General features: G+C 44.7%; 1 protein-coding gene across 2 annotated transcripts in view; it reads left to right on the top strand.

The window, feature by feature from the left end:
* Positions 1-7,812: 7,812 nt before the first annotated feature.
* The window catches only part of tagapb (T cell activation RhoGTPase activating protein b), a 90,583-nt gene continuing 78,316 nt past the window's right edge, over positions 7,813-20,079 (top strand). For both annotated transcript variants that reach the window (XM_063223731.1, XM_063223729.1), the window contains exon 1: positions 7,813-8,088. In XM_063223731.1, coding sequence (XP_063079801.1) covers positions 8,044-8,088 — 45 coding nt within the window. In that variant the 5' untranslated portion in view covers positions 7,813-8,043. The remainder of the gene's footprint in view (positions 8,089-20,079) is intronic.

Raw genomic sequence — 20,079 nt, 5'->3', positions numbered from 1 at the left:
TGAACCCTGTGTCTATTAATGTTGTGGCATTAGAAGTGTAGTGTAGTAAGTGTAGTAAACAACCTCAAAAACGCTACACACTTCATCACAAAGGTCTCGTCAATCAAACCGAGGCACAGAGAAGATCATCGGACCACACAGTCTTTCAATGGCCAGTGTTTTCAGAGGTGTCTCACTGTTGCAACGCTCTAGTCTGACCCGGATGCAGGCTACTCCATCAGGTGGCTAGGTAGGCTAAACATAGTCCGCGGTTCTTATACCGGCCGCGGCCGTAAAATGAAAAGCTGGAACCCCGACCGTTTTCACCGACTGCCACTGTCTAAACCAGCCATATTACAGGAATGGCTAATAGCATCAGAAGTGGACGAAACTGACATAAAAACCCGGAGGGATCGCAACTACCGTGTGTGCAGGCAGCTGATTTGAAGAGTTGTATGGAGAGTACAGGTAGGCCTAGACTACTCTTACAAAGTAATTGCAACACGGTATGATGTAACATGGATTCAACTTTGTAATATCACACCACTGGTGGTGTACTTACATCTGTAAGAGCACTTCTAGTACGACTTTATAAAATTCCTCCGTAGCCCTCTTCCGTTGCGTAATGGTCCACCATCTGACCTCGCGCGCCCTCGTCAATTAGAGTCTACTTCACTGAAACTACTCTAGCATGCTTGACATCAACCACCTCGAATGCCTCAGGTCGCTCACAATTTCACTTGCCTTCCCGCTCTAGTTTGTTTTGACAGTTTATTTATCTCCTGTAGTGGGCTACATTTACTGCACCTGTATGCCTTCCCAAAACAGAGTGCTTGCTGGCAAAGACGCGCGGTGTTGCGACCAGTTTCACAGATTCACAGACAGTCAAGATTCATGAGCCAGACAAATTTATACATGTTTCTCTCTCTTCAATCATACCTCCATAGCCATGCGCGTTTTTGACACAGCATTCCTCTTTAGATGGTTTCGTTTAGGTGTTCCATCTCCCTCACTCTTCTTGTAGTCATCATCCTCGAAATGCTGCCTGCACACACAGTAGTTGCCATCCCTCAGTTTTTATGGTTTTTATGTCAGTTTCGTCCACTTCTAATACTATTAGCCATTCCCATAATATGGCTGGTTTAGACAGTGGCAGTCGGTGAAAACTGTTGGGGTTCCAGCTTTTCATTTTACGGCCGCAGCCGGTAGGCTATAAGAACCGCGGACCATGTTTAGCCTACCTAGCCACCTAATGGTGTAGCCAGCATCCGGGTTAGACTAGAGAGTTGCAACAGTGAGACACCTCTGAAAACACTGGCCAGTGAAAGACTGTGTGGTCCGATGATCTTTGTGCCTCGGTTTGATTGACGAGACCTTTGTGATGAAGTGTGTAGCGTTTTTGAGGTTGTTTATAGCGGGGAAACATCAGAAAATAATACTTACAAATTGGCCCCGCCGTGATGCATTGGCTGCGTTATTCGCCAAAAAGCTTAAAATAGGCTAACTCCATAATGGCGCGGCATTTCCCGGAATGGCTCATCATTACATACATATTGGGGTATGGGAAATCGATGGTGAAATTTTCATTTTACGCCGGAACTATCCTTTAACCTTTTCAAAATTCAATACCACTCCATGAAAGGAGTTGAAATGAATTGTTCGTCTGCAAGGTTTCAAATGGTCATAATAATATACGACCATAAATAATATTTCTGGCAAGTAAGAATGTGTGTGTGTGTGTGTGTGTGTGTGTGTGTGTGTGTGTGTGTGTGTGTGTGTGTGTGTGTGTGTGTGTGTATGCGCATGTGTGCATACGTGCGTGCGTATGTGTGTGAATAGTGGTGAAGCCTATATGTTTTCCTGGTGAGTGTACCCCCGGTATCCGTAAGTAAACTCGTCTTTGCTTTGACATTTACTGAGCCTCTCTGGCTCCACAATGAACCCTGTGTTTATTTACATAGTGGCACAGGAAGTGATGTAATGACAGAGAGAAGGCTTGGCATGGCACATTCGGAATCTTAGCAATTTAAACTTTGCAGTTTAAACGCCAACCATAGGTAGAGGAGAGGTGTCAAAAGTAAAAGTAAAAGTTAATTTCTGGTACAACACTCACACATGATATTACATTGCTGTTGCACTAGTTAGCCCATTGTAGGCTACGTACCTAAAGAGGTAGACTGTGTCGTAACTGGAAACACTAAAAATCTAAGAACCCACCGAAACTTTGAGTCAACCAGCGCAGAGTTTGCTGATCATATGGTTAGTACAAGATCCGGTTCGGGATCCGGCAGGATAATAGGGTTTTTCACAGGATCCGGATCCGGTTCCAGGATCCAGGATCCGGTAGCCGAGGCTTTTCAGTCTGTCTTTCACAACCCCAATCACTGCATGGAGTGAAAGCCCTTTGGAAGCGGCCGTTGCAGGCAGTGTGGCAGTAAGCCAATGAGTTTAAAAAATAGTTTGAGCCAACATAATAAAAAGGGCCCACGTGCTATGTGTTTCAATCCTTTCGTAGGATCCGGGATCCGGTATCCGGTTCCAGATCAGGCAGGATCTTAAGCAGTGGATACGGTATCCGGCAGGATCCTAAAAATCAGGATCCGGTGCATCTTAGTTAGTTCACAGGTCTACTGGTTACACAGATAAGCTTACTAGAGACTGTCCAGTGTGTTAATCCATGCCTGCAGTTCACCTAGACGAGTCTGAATGGAGTCTGCACTCACCCGTTGCCGCCCCTAGAGTGCAGTACCACCCGGAAAAGTAGTGAGTGAACACACTAGACAGTCTCTAAACTGACTCTGGTGTTGGCTATATCGGCCAACCTGGCGCAGCCTGTACGAATGGCATTGTTTCTAAACAAACTGTGGGCTACCAAAGTTCTCTATGCCGCGTTATACATGTCAACAACCCCGCGACTAGGGCTGGACTGGGAGAACAAATCGGCCCAGGCATTCTTTGGCACAGACCGGCCCCACATACCGGTAATTAGCGGAGCACTGCCATTAAATTGATGTAACTAATGTCGCGCGGGGAAAAAACCCTCTCTTTCAGGTATCAAAAAACCCACCATACGTGCAGTGACTTCACGTTCAATTGTTTATTTACAATGAATCTATGAATTGGTCATGTAAGCAAGCAGAAAACCTGGAAGTTGAGAGAAGAGAGCCCCTAGCAGCTGGGGATGAACTGGTCATATCTGCACTCTTCAGTCCAATCAGCTCCTTGGACACACACAAAGAAAGGGGGGCACATACCTATTAGGCACATAGACCTTCACTATTGGGTTTGGAGCGTCTTGCTTGAGATGGTGGTTTAAAAAGGTTTGCAATGTACAGTCTGGGTGGCAAAAGTAGTTACTGTAACTTCTGCCTCAACAGCCTGGCTTGACCAGACAAGAACAGAGGGATAAATTATTAATTACAAATAATACAATACTTAAACTAAATATCCAAATTTATATTTATTATTAGTCAGGTGTAAAGAAATCCTGCACACTGTCCATTCCACCAACAAACTTTAATACAACATTTCGGTCATCCGACCTTGTTCTGAAGAAGGTCGTATGACTGAAATGTGGTATTAAAGTTTGAATTGTTGGTGGAATGGACAGTGTGTGGGATTTCTTTACACTTGAATGACAACCCCACTGTGATAATATCCTATGCACCAGCCCAACCACAGAGGTGTGCAAAATCGTCTTCTTAAAATATTTATTGGTTGGTAGTAACAATAATATGCTTAGTGGCTACTCACTGGCTACTCTACAGAATCACCAACAGCACCATTCCCCCACAAAGACAGCAATTAGCGCATGCCAGTGAATATTTTGGCCTTAAAAATTAGCAAAATTTACAGGAGGATTGAAATGAAATGTCAGATATTAACCATAAAGTTTACCATTAATCTCCATTTAGCCTATCAAAATAAATCTATATATGTACCACATGGACTATAGAGCATAGGCATATACTTACAAATCTTCATTGGTACACATTCAACTTGGAAAAGGAAAACCAAATGAATGAAATACAGTGCATTTTCTCTGAGACTTTGTCTTCTTCAGGATATAAAGGCATACATCTGCTTCTATGTGTCATTGTTGTCGTAATGTACATGGCAACTGAAAAGCATGCATATCATTGGAAAGAGGAGAATGTAGGCTTTCGAATGGTACCCCACATGTCCCATTTCACAGCCGTGATGTCTATACAAACATGCATCAAAGAGTGTGTGGGAAAAAAAACGATGTTTTGTGGAACCGCTACTTGCGATTTCGTGGGCGCGCTACGAGCTCCGTGTATCGCGTTTTTTGCGGGGCTAGAGTCTATTATATAATAATAATAATAATAATAATTGTATTTGTATAGCACTGTTTCATACAAGGCATGTAACTCAAAGTGCTTAACAAATGGAAAAAAAAAAAACATTTTTAGAGATAGATTTAAAAGGAGAGGTATAGAGGAGAGGCAGAAAAAGCAGGAAGGCAGAGGAAGAAGAGATAGACAGAGAATGTAGAGTCATAAGGTCAACGTATGATAGGACCAGGATTCTTAGATGTGTAAGGTCCATAGTGGCTGGGCCTATCATAAGTCATAGATAGTCACACAGAGATTGGGCGCTCAGGTGCAGCCCCTGGTGGCATCAGGGGTGAGGAAAAACTCCCTTTCGCTTGATTCATAGTTTGTAAGGGGGAAAAAAAAGCTCAGTGAAGTCTGAGAAAAAAAAAAAAGACCCCCTATAGTCAGGAAGAAACCTCAGGCAGAGACCAGCGGCCACCTAGGGGAGCCCCCTGCCAGGGCTGGTTGCGAGTGGTAAGGGCGCTGCGGCAGCTGGGACACTATGACGCCTTGGCAGCTAGGAGTTGGCAAGGATGAAGAGGTGGGTCTTCAGCTGCTTCTTAAAGGAGTCGACGGAGGTGGTTGATCGAATCTCGATGGGGAGGGCGTTCCATCTCTTGGGCGCATAGCAGGCAAACGCGGCGTCGCCGATCTTCTTCTGCGGGGGGTGGGGGGTCCTTAGCAGCTTGGCATCATTGGACCTGAGAGCTCGAGCAGGGGCATAAAAAGAGAGCATGTCTGAGATATAGCTAGACATGCTCTCTTTTTATGCCCCTGCTCGAGCTCTCAGGTCCAATGATGGGCACCTGGCCTGGCATATCATATTTCTGGGGGGCAAATGCCACTCCTTAAAACCGCCCTGGCCGAGGGCCGTCAACATGACATCGTGGGCCGCCAGTCTCTTTTGTCGAAAAAAAAAAAAATGTAAAAAAAAAAAAAAAAAAAAAAAAAAAGGGCAAAGCGACAAAGGGGACAGTTGTCCCAGGCCCTGGGAGACAGGGGGCCCAGAATTGGTTCATTATGACATTGTATGTATTGGGCTGAAGGGCCCTTTCAAATGACTTTGTCCTGGGCCCAGCTAAAGCTGTCAGCGGCCCTGTTCAGGTATGTGCCCAGACTTAGCCCTCAGCATCATGTTTTAACACATTTGAAGCCATTTTACACCGGATTTCCCCTTTAAGAATCACTGCCATACATGAAACACTCCATGATGATGAATTTAAATGAATTTGGAACTGAGCACAGCAAAACATCAAAGTGTTGAGCTCACATATGTGCACTTTAATTAATTCATTAATTCAACACTTAGAGAGTAGGCCTACTCTGGGTATAGATATTAGATTGTCTCTCTAAGTTTCGAAGTAACACTGCATTTTATTTTTCTTCCCAGTGCACATGCCTACTGATAACCTTGCTGTGGCTATAGGTGTTGTCGGAGGAACAAGACTCCAGTCCGTGGCTTACTATAGCATAGTCTTTCTCAACGGGGGCGGTACAGCCCCCCAGGGGACTCTGAGGAGCCCTAGGGGGGGGCGTTGAGAAGGATACAGCTGAGTGGGGGTGGGGCTTAGTTCCCATTGGGGGTCATTAGTCTATTTTATTTTTCAATACTACGGGGGGTGTTGAGGGGGCGACGAGAGGCTTATGATGAAGTCAAGGGGGCGTTTGTTCAAAAAAGGTTGAGCACCACCGCTATCTCAAAGCATTGTGTGTTACGGACATCCCAGGGGCAACATATTGTTTGTATGGTAGCCTATATTTTTTTCCCCAATACGGTTCTTACAGTTCAGTCCCTTGTCAGCCTTGTGTTTACACAACCTTGGCCTGCGCTGACACAGTAATAGGACCTGAGGAGCACGAAGGCCACTGATGGCGTGGGCTTTCCGTAAAATCAATAATTGGTCGATGCAACCATTTGTTGTTGTGTTTTTACACACAATTCACAAACCTCTAACTGCAGGGCACAGATGAAGACCAAATAACATTTGACCTTGGAAATTGATTGCTGACAGACATACGTAACTGCTTTGGGAGACGAGAGAAATTGCAGAGAATATTTTTTTATGTGACATTTTTTCAGCCTGTCTGCCTTCCTCAAGTCACATATGAAACAACAGGTAGTACCTTCTTTTTACAGACATAACTGCTTTAACACAGTTAACTCCTTTAAAGGGACACTGTGCAGGAAATGGTCAAAAAAAGGTACTGCAACAATGCTGCTCATTGAAACTGGCTATTGCCAAATTTGATCTTAATATGAAAGTTTACTAAGTAATAAACAAATATTTTCTAGTATGGTCCAAGTACAGTCATTTTTGCAGCTGAAAATGGCTATTTCTGGAAATTCAAAATGGCAGACCATGGAGAAGATGCCCCTTTTCATGTATGAAAAGTGCAATTTTTCCAGTCATAATGAATACTTAGAATTTGATGGTGGTGGTAAGTATTCATGAAAAAGGTAACATTAGTGAATGGGCAGCATGAATTCTGGAAATAAACAACTAAAAATCTTACACAGTGTCCCTTATTATAGCCTACAAAATAAAGAGAATAGGACAGCACTGAGTTAGGACAGTTGTGTACTTTTATTGCCTGTCAGACGTTTTCACCCAGCAGGAGACATTGTTACATGAAACCATTCAGCATGATTTTTTTTCTTTTTTCCGCCCATATTTACATTTATTTATTTGTGAAACAAAAAATTCAACAATTCAAGGCAATTTTTTCATTTAGTCAATTTGGCATCATTGAGAGAGAGAGAGAGAGAGAGAGAGAGAGAGAGAGAGAGAGAGAGAGAGAGAGAGAGAGAGAGAGAGGGGTGGGGGGTGGGAACACATTTGATGGGGGTGTGCAGGGGCCCAGGTCAGGCCAAAACCCCTCACACACACACACACACACACACTCACACACACAAACACACACACACACACACACACACAAACACACACACACACACACACACACACACACACACACACACACACACACTCACACACACAAACACACACACACACACACACACACACACACACACACACACACACACACACACACACACACACACACACACACACACACACACACACACACACACACACACACACACACACACACTCTCTGGCCTCGGTTCGCTTCTGCTATGTTTTTGTCTCTTGTGAGCCCCCATTGTTCTCCGTCTCATTAAGAGCAACTACAGACGACGGCCGGGAAACTGGTGGAACACACACACACACACACACACACACACACACACTCACACACACAAAGTGCCCCATTCTGCAGTGTCCCGTTTCTGAGGGTTCAGTCAACATTCGTGTTCCCATCCCAGGGGCATCTGCAGCCGTTGGTGCCTAAACAGGAGCTGCAGAGGAAAACACACACACACACACACACACACACACACACACACACACACACACACACACACACACACACACACACACACACACCCGGCCACCCACCCACCCAGACACACACACATTCTCTCTCTCGCACCCATACACACACAGAGACGCGAACTCTGCCACTGGCAGTAGCACGCATCTGACGGTGTCAGTGTGGGACCTCTAACGTCAAGAAGAGCCTTATAATACCAAGGAGTGACAACGCCAGGAGTAAGACCACTACTGGAGTACTCTTCTTCCACTCTTCGTGCACTCTTCCTCGGCTCGCTTGTTCATCTGTCCATCCATCGGTATATCCGTCTGTCGCCCTGACCTGTTCCACCATGAGGAGGGGAAGCTATGACGATGCAGCTGCTTCCATTCGGCCCGTAAGTGTCAATCACTACGTTTACATGATGTTTTTAATTCCAAATTAAGAATTCAGAAGTAAATAGTTCCGGCGAGTTTACTTTGATCTTTCCTTTAATTTCCGAATTAAGAGGTGTTTACATGACGTTTTCAAAGCGGAATTAAGCTTTATTCAGAATTAAGTGGAGTTAATTCCGAATTAAATGTCTCATGTAAACGTAGCCATTGTTAAACCCCCAAAGCTCTTGAATCATTGTTGTACAATAAGAAAAAGCAATAGTATTTTTTCTCTAGCACATTATCATACACAGTTGTCATTCCAACTGCTTGGGAAAGAGAATAAGAGAAAGAGAATGAAGGAAAAGATATTATGGACAGTATTACGTAAAGAGACCGTCAATAGCACTTGGATGCATGGGCTGGGCCTTCAGCAAGTGCTGTTGACTATGCTGAGTATGTTGAGACGTTGGGTGTGTTGTATGGTACGTGATTAATTTATGTGCTAAAACGTATGTAGGCTATCTGCTAGTGATGTTTGCCATGATTATGTCCTCGTTAGTAAGTCGCTTTGGTTAAAAAGCGTCTGCCAAATGCAATGCAATGTAATGTAATGAAAACGTATGTTGTGTTCTACGGTATTTGCTACATAGGCGTGCACAGGTAAAGACGAGGTGGTGCTAAAGCACCTGCCCCTTTGCCCTCCTGGACAGTGTTGTCAGGCGTGTCTGATCAAATCCTGCCCAATAGGTTCACAAAAACGCTAAATTCCGCCCAATTTTAACAAATTGCATTTCTATGGGCCCAAAAGTGCAGAAAAAAACCCAAATAGCCCATTTTTCCTGTGTTTACCTGCAGACAGCAATCCCAAGTAGCCCAATTGGGCGAGTAACTGTGTAACAAAGAGTGCAACAAAGATATGCAACAATATGCAACAGGACTCTTTGCGTTGTGCCATACAGTGGGCCTACGGGTAAGGATGGTATTACTTAACTAATTAAAATATACATAAGTGGAGAATATTATTGCTGTTACATGGAAATGAACCGTAATGGAAAATGAAATTAAGTGTAAGTGATTTTGCATTTTCAATCAAATCAAGCTCTCAAAGAGAACATCAACGTACAGGGCCATGTGTTGTAATCTTAGGTTATTAATAGGCTGCACCTGACAATAGACATGCATGTGTGCCAAGCCAGTGGAACACAGAGACAAACAGACAAAAACCACACACACACACACACACACACACACACACACACACACACACACACACACACACACACACACACACACACACACACACACACGCGCATACACACACACACACACACACACACACGCACACACACACACACACACACACACACACACACACACACACACACACGCACACACGCACACACACACAAAAAGACACACACATTGTGTGGAATTGTACGGTATGCCATCCTGTCCATTAAACTGGTTCCCATGCATGCAGGGTATTGCTGTATTGTGGGATGTGTAAACAGGAGGTCAGCTTGTACCATATGCCAAGGCCAGGGCTGGACTTTGGCCGAAAAAACGGCCTGGGCTTTTTTTGTCATACATTTTTGTGGGCCACTACAAATTTGATTAAAGGGACACTGTGTGAGATTTTTAGTAATTTCCAGAATTCATGCTGCCCATTCCCTAATGTTACATTTTTCATGAATACTTGCCACCACCATGAAATTCTAAGTATTCATTATGACTGGAAAAATTGCACTTTTCATATATGAAAAGGGGGATCTTCTCCATGGTCCGCCATTTTGAATTTCCAAAAATAAACATTTTTAGCTGCAAAAATGACTCTACTTGGACCATACTAGAAAATATTTGGTTATTACTTAGTACACTTCCATGTAAATATCAAATTTGGCGATAGCCAACCCAGTTTCAATGAGCAGCATAGTTGCAGTACCTTTTTTGTCCATTTCCTGCACAGTGTCCCTTTAAAGGAGTTAACTGTGTTTAAGTCCTCGAAGGGCCGTACTATGAACACAAACCAGGATTTACCCCCTCTGCACTTTAGGCCTATAGAGGGTGGCCTCCTTTACAACAGACCCCACCTTCACTAGGTCCCCTGAAGACAAAACTTAATTATATTGCAAATATAATGTCAAAGATTCCTTTACAATGTTATGTTGCATGTGAAACCGCATAACATTTAACCCCTTAACCCCTTAATGTACCTCCTGAGGCACACTGTGATAGTCATTGGAAGTGAACTACTACTGTATAGTACTACACTACTGTGACAGTGCACAGGGCCTTTAGTTAGACATTACGACTTGGTCATTGGGCATTCTGGTGACAGCTAATTTATAATGCCGTGTTTTAAGGGGTTAAATTACACAGAGGGCCGTATCAGATGGCCCTAAGGGTCCTAAACAGCCCTCGAGACATCGAATCCCCTGCCCCCCTGGCATTCACCATCCCCTGCCCCCCTGGCATTCACCATCCCCTGCCCCCCTGGCATTCACCATCCCCTGCCCCCCTGGCATTCACCATCCCCTGCCCCCCTGGCATTCACCATCACCTGACAGAGTTGCGACTCGCACCCTCCACTCTCTATATATGAAGACTTCAGATGAAGGGTTTTGCATCTGAACCCTTCATATCTAAGGACAGTGCACTATTTTGAACATTAAGCCCCTTTTCTGCATGGTCTGCAATAACTGGGGTGGTCCTCACCCATTTATTTTATGTTGTTCACTGGTGTCTCTCGTTATTTGTTTTTTTTTTTTGTCTCAACTGACTTTAGAATGGCCGTCTACTGTATGGGCATGTCCAAATCTGTTCTTAAGACCAGGGTGCGATTTGTAGGGGGGGATGGGGGGGACTTTCCCCCCTTCTGGTCTTGATATCGCAACTTTTTCTCCATGATTTTATCACAGTTTAATGTAATTCCATTGATATTGCCCACAATCCGAAACATATTCCCCCTTCTGGTTTTCCGACAAATCGCACCCTGCGTAGCCCCTTAATGCGTGCCGTACCTCCAGTGGCATGCTGTAATAGTCACTGAAATGTAACTACAGCACTACAATACTATGACATAACACAGGTCCTTTAGTAATGCACCATGACTTTGTCATTACCATACTGGTAACAACAAATGTATAAAGCTGCACCTTAAGGGGTTAAGACCACCCTAAACAACTGTTTAGCAGCACTTCACTTTATTACAGACAATTCAGGAAAGGGGCTAAATGTTCAAAATAGTGCACTCGTCCTCTACAGATGGACCAGTGGGCTGCCCCATCTGCAGTCTAGAAGGGAAAATAGGTAACACTTAATTTTAGGGATACATCTATTAGCACAAATACATACAATGTTAATGCCTGTGTACGTAACTTGTAAGGCATGTACTAAGCAAACGCTGATACGTAATAAATCCCTTATTGTGCATGAACAAGACATTTGTGAATACATGCCTAACAAATGTTTGATTTAGCTTTGTACATGCCTTACAAGTTACTTATACAGGCACATTGTATTTTTTAGTGCTAATAGATGTATCCCTAAAATAAAGTGTTACCGAAAAAAAAAGCATCGGCCCCTGAGGACTGTTGGCCCACTGGGAAAATGCCCTCCATGCCAGATGACCAGTCCAGCCCTGTCCAAGGCAGGCTTTCTGTTTCCTCCTCCTGCCAGCAACAAAGGATGCTGGGAAGGGAAGGTCCTCCTCCCAGCCCCAGAGGGTTAATCAGGTCTCAGCGGCGTGGAGACGGAATCCGTACACCAGGGGCACTGACAGCTTTGGCTGGGCCCAGAACAAAGTCAACCGAAATGCCCCCCACCCCACCCCACCACCACCCCCGGACAATACATACAAAATATTGTGAACCCGATTCTGGGTGCCCTCTCCCTGGGCCCTGGACAACAGACCCCTTTGCTTGTCAGCTTCCCTGGGTGTGATTACTCACTTCACCTCGCATTGTATCAAACCAACGCAACAATAAGGTGGAATAATGGCATTCAAACATGCATGGGAAAGGCCTTCAGGAGTACACTTGGAGTAGGGGCATGATTTATGTATATGTTGAAAATAATAATGTCTTGTTTTGTTTTTAATGACAAACATGGTGATCCAACAGAGGGCTTGCACCTTTTTAAGGAGCTTTTTGTTGTGTGGTGTTCTGTTGGCCTTGAATATAGTAGCTCCAGAGCAGGGGTCCCCAACCTTTCTGGGTGTGAGGGCTACTCAGGGCTACCAAGGGCTACCAAGGGCCACTCGAGGGCTACTGAGAGCTACCCGAGGGCTACTCGTTTGTTCAAAATCCTCTACTGTGATTGAACGATAATTTGCTTATAGGTTATGAAGAAATAAGCTCATATTTAAATTAAGAAAAACATTGTGACTAAAATCTTGTAGTCGTCACTGTTGTGTTTACTAACATGGTGGGCACATCAGAAGCTCCTGGAGGGCGACCTGGCGCCCGTGGGCACCACGTTGGTGACGCCTGTTCTAGAGCGATTCAAAATCAGGAGGTCTGAAGCTCCCACTTAGTGAAAACTAAAACGAGATGGTCATATAAAAGTTGGGTTTTAATGGACACATACGTGTAATTCAATTCAGTCCATTCGACAGACTCTTGGTCCACAGTCACATAATACAGAAAGTACACATGAAAAGAACACACACCAGGACAGACCAGTACAATCAGACAGGAACAGGGGTGTAGTGGGCGTGGTACGGGGGGGTACGCAGTCCACCCGCTCCTCCTGAGGTGAGATTTAAAAAAGAAAAATTCTGTCAGTGTTTGAATACAAAAAAGGGGTTGACATGATAAGTTGCCTAATTTATTGATGAGCTCACAAATCGCGTACCCCCACTTTAAAAATCTCCAGTACACCACTGGACAGGAACCACACACACAGAGAACAAAACAAAACAAATTACAATATAAACTCATTGCCAGGCATGTTCTAATCACCCCTCAGACTGTGTTTGTAGAGAATCTGATGAAGTGGAAACGTAATCTAGCCATGAAATAATAAAAGACAAAAAAGGATTTTTAAGTGTGCGGACGTCTCACTTTGGAAACTAGTTGGCCTTCGTCCTGCACCTTTTCCTGGGATGTGCACAATCCTCTCCTTCGACTCAATATAAAATCATTAAAATCTATACAGACATTTCATCCGGTGCTCTCTTAGCCAGGATGTGTGCTTTGCGCTATTGACAAAAGGATTACTGTGTGCCACTATGATGTTATTGGAGGAATCATCCAGGCACTGTGTACATTTGTATATTAAGATACAGTGCTATCAGAGAGAGTAGAGAGAGAGAGGTTCCATTGGCCCATTGTTTCCGGGTTCTATTATTGCAAGGGGGAGGGGGGGATCCCCCTTTAGGCAGACCTAAGGACTGTTCTATTCAATGCTAGGAGTATTATGGCACACACTCCCCTTTAGGCAGACCTAGGCAGACCTAAGGACTGTTCTATTCAATGCTAGGAGCATTATGTCACGCCCCTTTAGGCAGACCGGAACCTGGTCACGTTAGGTGCCCATAGAAACCTATTATGTTGGCATATCTCTATATACTTAAAGAATCTCTGACTGTTCTATTCAATGCTAGGAGTATTATGACCCGCCTCTTTAGGCAGACCGGAGCCTGGTCATGTTAGGTGCCCATAGCAACCTATTACATTGGCATATCTCTATATACTTAAAGAATCTCTGGTGCTATTGACAACAGAGAGAAGCAAGGTGGCAATCAATGCAGGCCAGGCCAATCAGGACACGTATTATATGATGAGTAATTCATTGTTGTTTTCTTGGAGTGATAACAATGATTATAGTCAGTTGTTGAAGCCCTGTTTAAAAAAAAAATCAGTTGATAATACACAACATTGTCATCATCACTACAAAACCACATTATATATTGTATCTTAGTGTTATACATTTGATACATCATACATTTCACGAGTCATTATTACAGTTATGACAAAACAGGGCAACACAAGCAACGCAAAACATTAGCAGACAGTCTAGAAAGGAAGGCAAATCTTTAGAGGTATTCGGGCTGAAAGACATATTTATGACTTTTCAATTGAATAGAATGGGTAGAACAACGTGTCGTGCGGCGATGAGAAAGAAAGCATTTGCCTCATCAGGGTAGCCCCAGGTAGCCCCATAATGCACGCCGTACCTCCTGTGGCACTCTATAATACTGTAGTCATTGAAAAGTGAACTACCATAGTACTACAATACTATGACATAACACTGCCTTTGGTAATGCATTACTACCATAGTACTACAATATTATGACATTACACAGGGCCTTTGGTAATGCACTACGACTTGGTCATTGCCATTCTGGTAGCAGCAAATATATAACGCTGCGTCTTAACGGGTTAAAACATGAAACATAACAGTAGAAAATAAAAATAAATAGTTTGCGCAAATGAATGAATGCTTCTGCTGATGAGAAGGGGGCGGGGGGAGGAAGAGGATGAGGAAGGGGGAGCAAGTGGGGTGGGGGAGGTGGAGGGGGGTGGGGGTAGCAGAATTACAAGTGGGGGGGGTGTGTGCTGTGGTAGCAGAATTACAAGAGGGGTGGAAGGGGGTGGGGGGTAGCAGAATGACAAGTGGGCTGGGGTGGAAGGGGGTGGGGGGTAGCAGAATTACAGTGTTGACCTCACAGTCTTTTGTTTCAGTTGTTGTCCCCCGGCCGTGAGATCTTGTACTTAGTTAGGACACATGGCAGTAATTTTGTCAGTTTCATCAGACAGACAGCAGAGAGCAGACAGACAGACAGACAGACAGAGAACAGACAGACTGACAGACAGCAGAGAGCAGACAGACAGACAGACATCAGAGAGCAGACAGACAGACAGCAGACGGGCAGGCAGAGAACAGACAGACTGAAAGACAGCAGAGAGCAGAGCAGACAGACAGACAGCAGAGAGCAGACAGACAGACAGCAGACAGGCAGGCAGAGAGCAGACAGACAGACAGACAGACAGACAGAGAGCAAACAGACAGCAGACTGGCAGACAGACAGGCAGGCAGACTGGCAGACAGACAGGCAGGCAGACAGACAGACAGGCAGACAGACAGACTGGGTCAGGCCTTGTTTTGTCCTGAGTCTTTGATGCCACTTATTTTTAGGGCGACAGAGAACCGCGCCAGTGCCATTTCCCAGGGAAGCTGACAGGGGTGGGGGGGGATTGGGGGGACTAATGGGGTCAGTTGTCCCGGGCCCAGGGAGAGGGGGGGGGGGGGGGCAGCATAATTGGTTCCTCATTAACATTGTATGCATTGACTTTGTCCTGGGACCAGCCAAAGTGGTCAGCGTTGCCTTGCCATTTCCCGCACCTAACATGGTAGTCTCAAGTTGATGATGCTCATGCTGAAAGTCAGATTGCCAAATCAACTCAGATATTTTCTATGGTCATGCTTACACTTCATCACCGTCAGGGTGTGGTCCTAGGGATGGACCGCGTCGACCGGGCAATTGCATATGAAAAATCGTTTAAAAGTGTTTTCTATTTCTATTGTCACATTGTTGACATTACTCTTTGTGGTTTTGTTCAGTTATTATAGTATATGTGTTTTTTGGTGATGTTTTGATGGGGGGAGGGGGGGGGGGGGGGTCACCACAAAAGGGGGGGTGGCACTAATTGATTACCCTGCACACCTGCATTGAATGCTGATGGAGTCCATGGGTGCTACCCCCCCCTTTGTGGTGACACCCCCCCCCCAAACAAACAAACAAACAAACAAACAGGACACAGTATAGATACCATCATCTCATAGAGAAGCAACTAATGACGTTAATTCAGCAGATTATTAAAGGGACACTGTGTGAGATTTTTAGCTGTTTATTTCCAGAATTCATGCTGCCCATTCACTAATGTTACCTTTTTCATGAATACTTACCACCCGCATCAAATTGTAAGTATTTATTATGACTGGAAAAATTGCACTTTTCATACATTAAAAGGGGGATCTTCTCCATGGTCCGCCATTTTGAATTTCCAAAAATAGCCATTTTTAGCTGCAAAAATTACTGTACTTGGACCATACTAGAACATATGTGTTTATTACTTAGTAAACTTTCATGTAAAGATCAAATTTGGCAATAGGCAGCCCAGTTTCAATGAGCAGCATAGTTGCAGTACCTTTTTGACCATTTTCTGCACAGTGTCCCTTTAATGAAAGATTTCACTACTTATTGCTCTCTACCTAAAATACAGTCTGTGATTATCATCTTCCTAACCATAGAATGGGCATGCAATGCATGTATGTGTGCAATGCATGTAGATGTGCAATGCATGTAGGTGTGCAATGCATGTAGGGAAGCTACTGTAGCCAATGCATTGTCCAGACATCTACAATGGAATCTTGTGTAGGCTACTGTGTTTGGGCTCCTCTGTGTGTGTGTGTGTGTGTGTGTGTGTGTGTGTGTGTGTGTGTGTGTGTGTGTGTGCGTGCGTGCGTGCGTGCGTGCGTGTGTGTGTACGTGCGTGTGTGCATGTGTGCGTGCGTTTTCCGAGCATTAGGAAAGGGGTGACCTCATTGAAACAAGCGTTCTTTGTTTAAAGCCCCATGATTGGCCCAGAATGCTTTGAGGTAAACAGAGTGCAGAAGATAATATGAGAGCAGCAGAGTTTTAGGGGTGATCAAACAGTGAGTCAGTCCAACATTTTCTACAGGTAGACATCGCTAGCCAGGCCACGCCCTCCTAGTGACGCAACACCTTCGGCATTGCTTCTAGTCAGGTCAAGAGCAATGTAAATATCGTTTCTGATCTCCTGAAAAATCAGGAACACCTCCCACTTTGTCGGAAACCAGTCAACCAGTAGCAAACCTAGGGATGCGAGTCAACCATGCCATTTGTGAAACGTTAATTGTTATGCTCTTGGTCAGACCAAGTCTCGAAGAGATTTGAAAGTCAATGATAATCCGGTAAATACATGGCATCTCCGTCTCCACATGCATTAACTGCCTGTGATGGCAGAGATTGAACAGCACTCGTTTTGGGTAGGGTGGTGTGCACATCCAAAGTCACTTGCTACAGGTGCCAGACAAAAGTGTCAGACAGTTCAAGGAGGTAGGTCTGCAGCACACTGCGGAATGAGCTCAGAAAAATAAAGTTTATTAAATTAACTAGAGATGCACAGGATCCAAGATCCGGTTCCGGATCCGGCGGGATAATAGGGTTTTTCACTGGATCCGGATCCGGTTCCAGGATCCAGGATCCGGTAGCCGAAGCTTTTCAGTCAAAATAGTTTGAGCCAACGTGATAAAAAGGGCCCACGTGTGTGAGTAGGCTATGTGTTTCAACCCTTTCGTAGGATCCGGTATCCGGTTCCGGATCTGGCAGGATCTTTGGCAGTGGATCCGGTATCCGGCAGGATCCTAAAAATCAGGATCCGGTGCATCTCTAAAATTAACCCATTGACACCTAAGGCACCTGCAAACAAGGGTGCTGAATGCCTGAGCCCTTTTTAAGAAAAGCTGCCCTCAGCCTATAAAAACCTAAATATCTCAGCTTCTGAAGCACATAAAAATATGCACAAAGTTTCATTTTAACGCTAAGACCCTCATCTTTAATTAGAATGTGTTCATTCATCTCAAACAAACAGAGATTTTTAATAAAGTTGTCTCAAATCTCATGAGCCTGAATGTTGCGTAATGCAGCTCCAGGCGCCAGGGCCAATGTTGCACAACGCAACACCAGGCATCAATGGGTTAAAACAGAAACATTTTGATCACCCTGGATTGAAAGGCATATGCCTTAATCCAGTGTTTCTCAACCTTTGTTTAGGCGAGGCACCCTTTCAATTCATAAAAAAATTCAAGGCAACCCAAACCAACAAGCCAGGCATTGCATCCGAAACCACAAAAGCTTAGAAAAGTAACACATTTGGAGACATCACACAACCTACGTTCGAAGTTACAGCTGACTGGAGCGACCTATATTTACTTTATTGTACATAAATGGCAGATGAAAGATTCAACTGACTAGCATTAACTTATCAATTTAGACTAATATGTATTATATTACATAATTTATTTATCAGCCACGTTTCCACGGCACCCTTGAGGGGGCCCCGCGGCACCCCTGTTGAGAAACACTGCCTTAATTTAATAAACTTTATTTTGCGGAGCTTATTCCGCAGTGTGCAGACCTACCTTCTTGAACTGAAGAGATTGAACAGTACACACTCACGCTGTTTATGGACAGCCAGGGGAAAACAACATCAGCTGCAGGAGACCACACGCACGCACACACACACACACACACACACACACACACACACACACACACACACACACACACACACACACACACACACGCGCGCGCACACACACACGCGCGCACACACACACACACACACACACACACACACAGACACACACACGCACGCACGCACACACACACACACACACACACACATGAACACACACACACACACACACAGTAAAAATCCTCCTAGTAGTTTTACGTCCGTACAGTGAAACATACAGACTGCCCCCATCCTCAAAGTGCTGAACCCACTCCACACCTTTCCATGCCCCCCTCTGGCCCCCTTGACCTCCCCTACTGTGCGGTAAATTAATCCCCTGTCTTCACAGAGCAGTGGAGATTACAGGAAATGATAGGTCAGGACCCGTGAGCTCCGCAAGAGGAAGTGGACGTCACTGTCACGGACGGTGGGTCCAGTTGCAGGCCTGCCCTGCCGACAGGGGTGGGACAAAGGGGTATGTTGTCCCGGGTCCAGAGAGATAGGGGGCCCCAGAATTGGGTCCCCCATTACATTATATGTATTTGGTAGGGGGGGCCCTTTCAGATGACTTTGTCCCGGGCCTACAGTAGCAACAGCTGTCAGCGACCCTGTTCAGTTGCTCCGGGCCGAGGATGAGAGGAGGCCCAGCATTAGGTCCTCTTTGCACTGTATGTGTGTGTGTTGGAATGGAATGGGATGGGATGGGATGGGGGCCCTTTCAGACGGGCTCAACTGAACCTGCCAGAGGCCCTGGAGTGCCACCCCAGTGGAGTTCTTTGAACGCCACCGCAAGAGCATTTCCTGGTAACGCTTTACTTTACGGTACAGTTACCCGATGTAATTACTGGGTAACAACAGGGTAACCGAGAGAAGTTACATAGTATCTAAAGGCTAAAAAGGGGTTAATTACAAAGTAAATACCATTAATGGGGTAACAACAGGGTAACAGGGAGAAGTTTGACGATTAGATGGTTAGAAAATACCCAGTAGTTTCATAGTAATTCTGGAGATATGTGTATAACATGGTATTTACTGTAATTATCCCCCTTTACCCTTCAAATACCATGTAACGTCTTTCTGTTACCCTGTGGTTACACAGAAAGTACACAGTAATTACTGTACCATAAAGTAAAGCGTTTCCCATTTCCTATATGGTACTGTACGTTCAGACTGAGGGTGTCAGAGGCTAAAGGCCATAAAAGAGCACATATGTTGCCAAACCTTTTTTCTTCTTCCAGTGGTGGCATGATTTCTACTTAATTGACAATGGCGTGACGATTTCACTTGACCCGACTTGCCACTTGCCTCTGAGAGGTGACGCAAAACCAATTTCCACTTCATGCCCCTTCCAGCACTTTCAGTTTTTTTTTTCTGTCCGCTAAAAAGCATATTTTCCGTAACTTTACCTGCTTTTGCAGAACACATGTACCAACCAATTTAGCCAAACTTGTAGCACAAAGATGGTTTGCATCTTTTAACACACACTTTCCTCTCATAGCGTAAAAAATCCACACCCAATTCCATAACACAAAGGCACTCAGAGAGTGCAGAACTCCACCAAGGAAGCTGTTTGATAGAACATTCGACTTTATGTCACACCCGATTTTTTTCCCAAGTCTTTCTGCCTTGTTTTTGTGGAGCTAGTAACTGGAATGTCAAAATTCACTCTATCCCGCAATGGTAGCCTGGTAAAGCAGCGCCACCCGCTGGACGCTGAAAAATATTCAGCTGCGAGTGGGTCTGCCC

Source organism: Engraulis encrasicolus, chromosome 18 (assembly GCF_034702125.1).
Source record: "Engraulis encrasicolus isolate BLACKSEA-1 chromosome 18, IST_EnEncr_1.0, whole genome shotgun sequence".
In the NCBI taxonomy this organism is placed as follows: Eukaryota; Metazoa; Chordata; class Actinopteri; order Clupeiformes; family Engraulidae; genus Engraulis; species Engraulis encrasicolus.
This window is presented reverse-complemented; position numbering and strand designations above follow the sequence as displayed.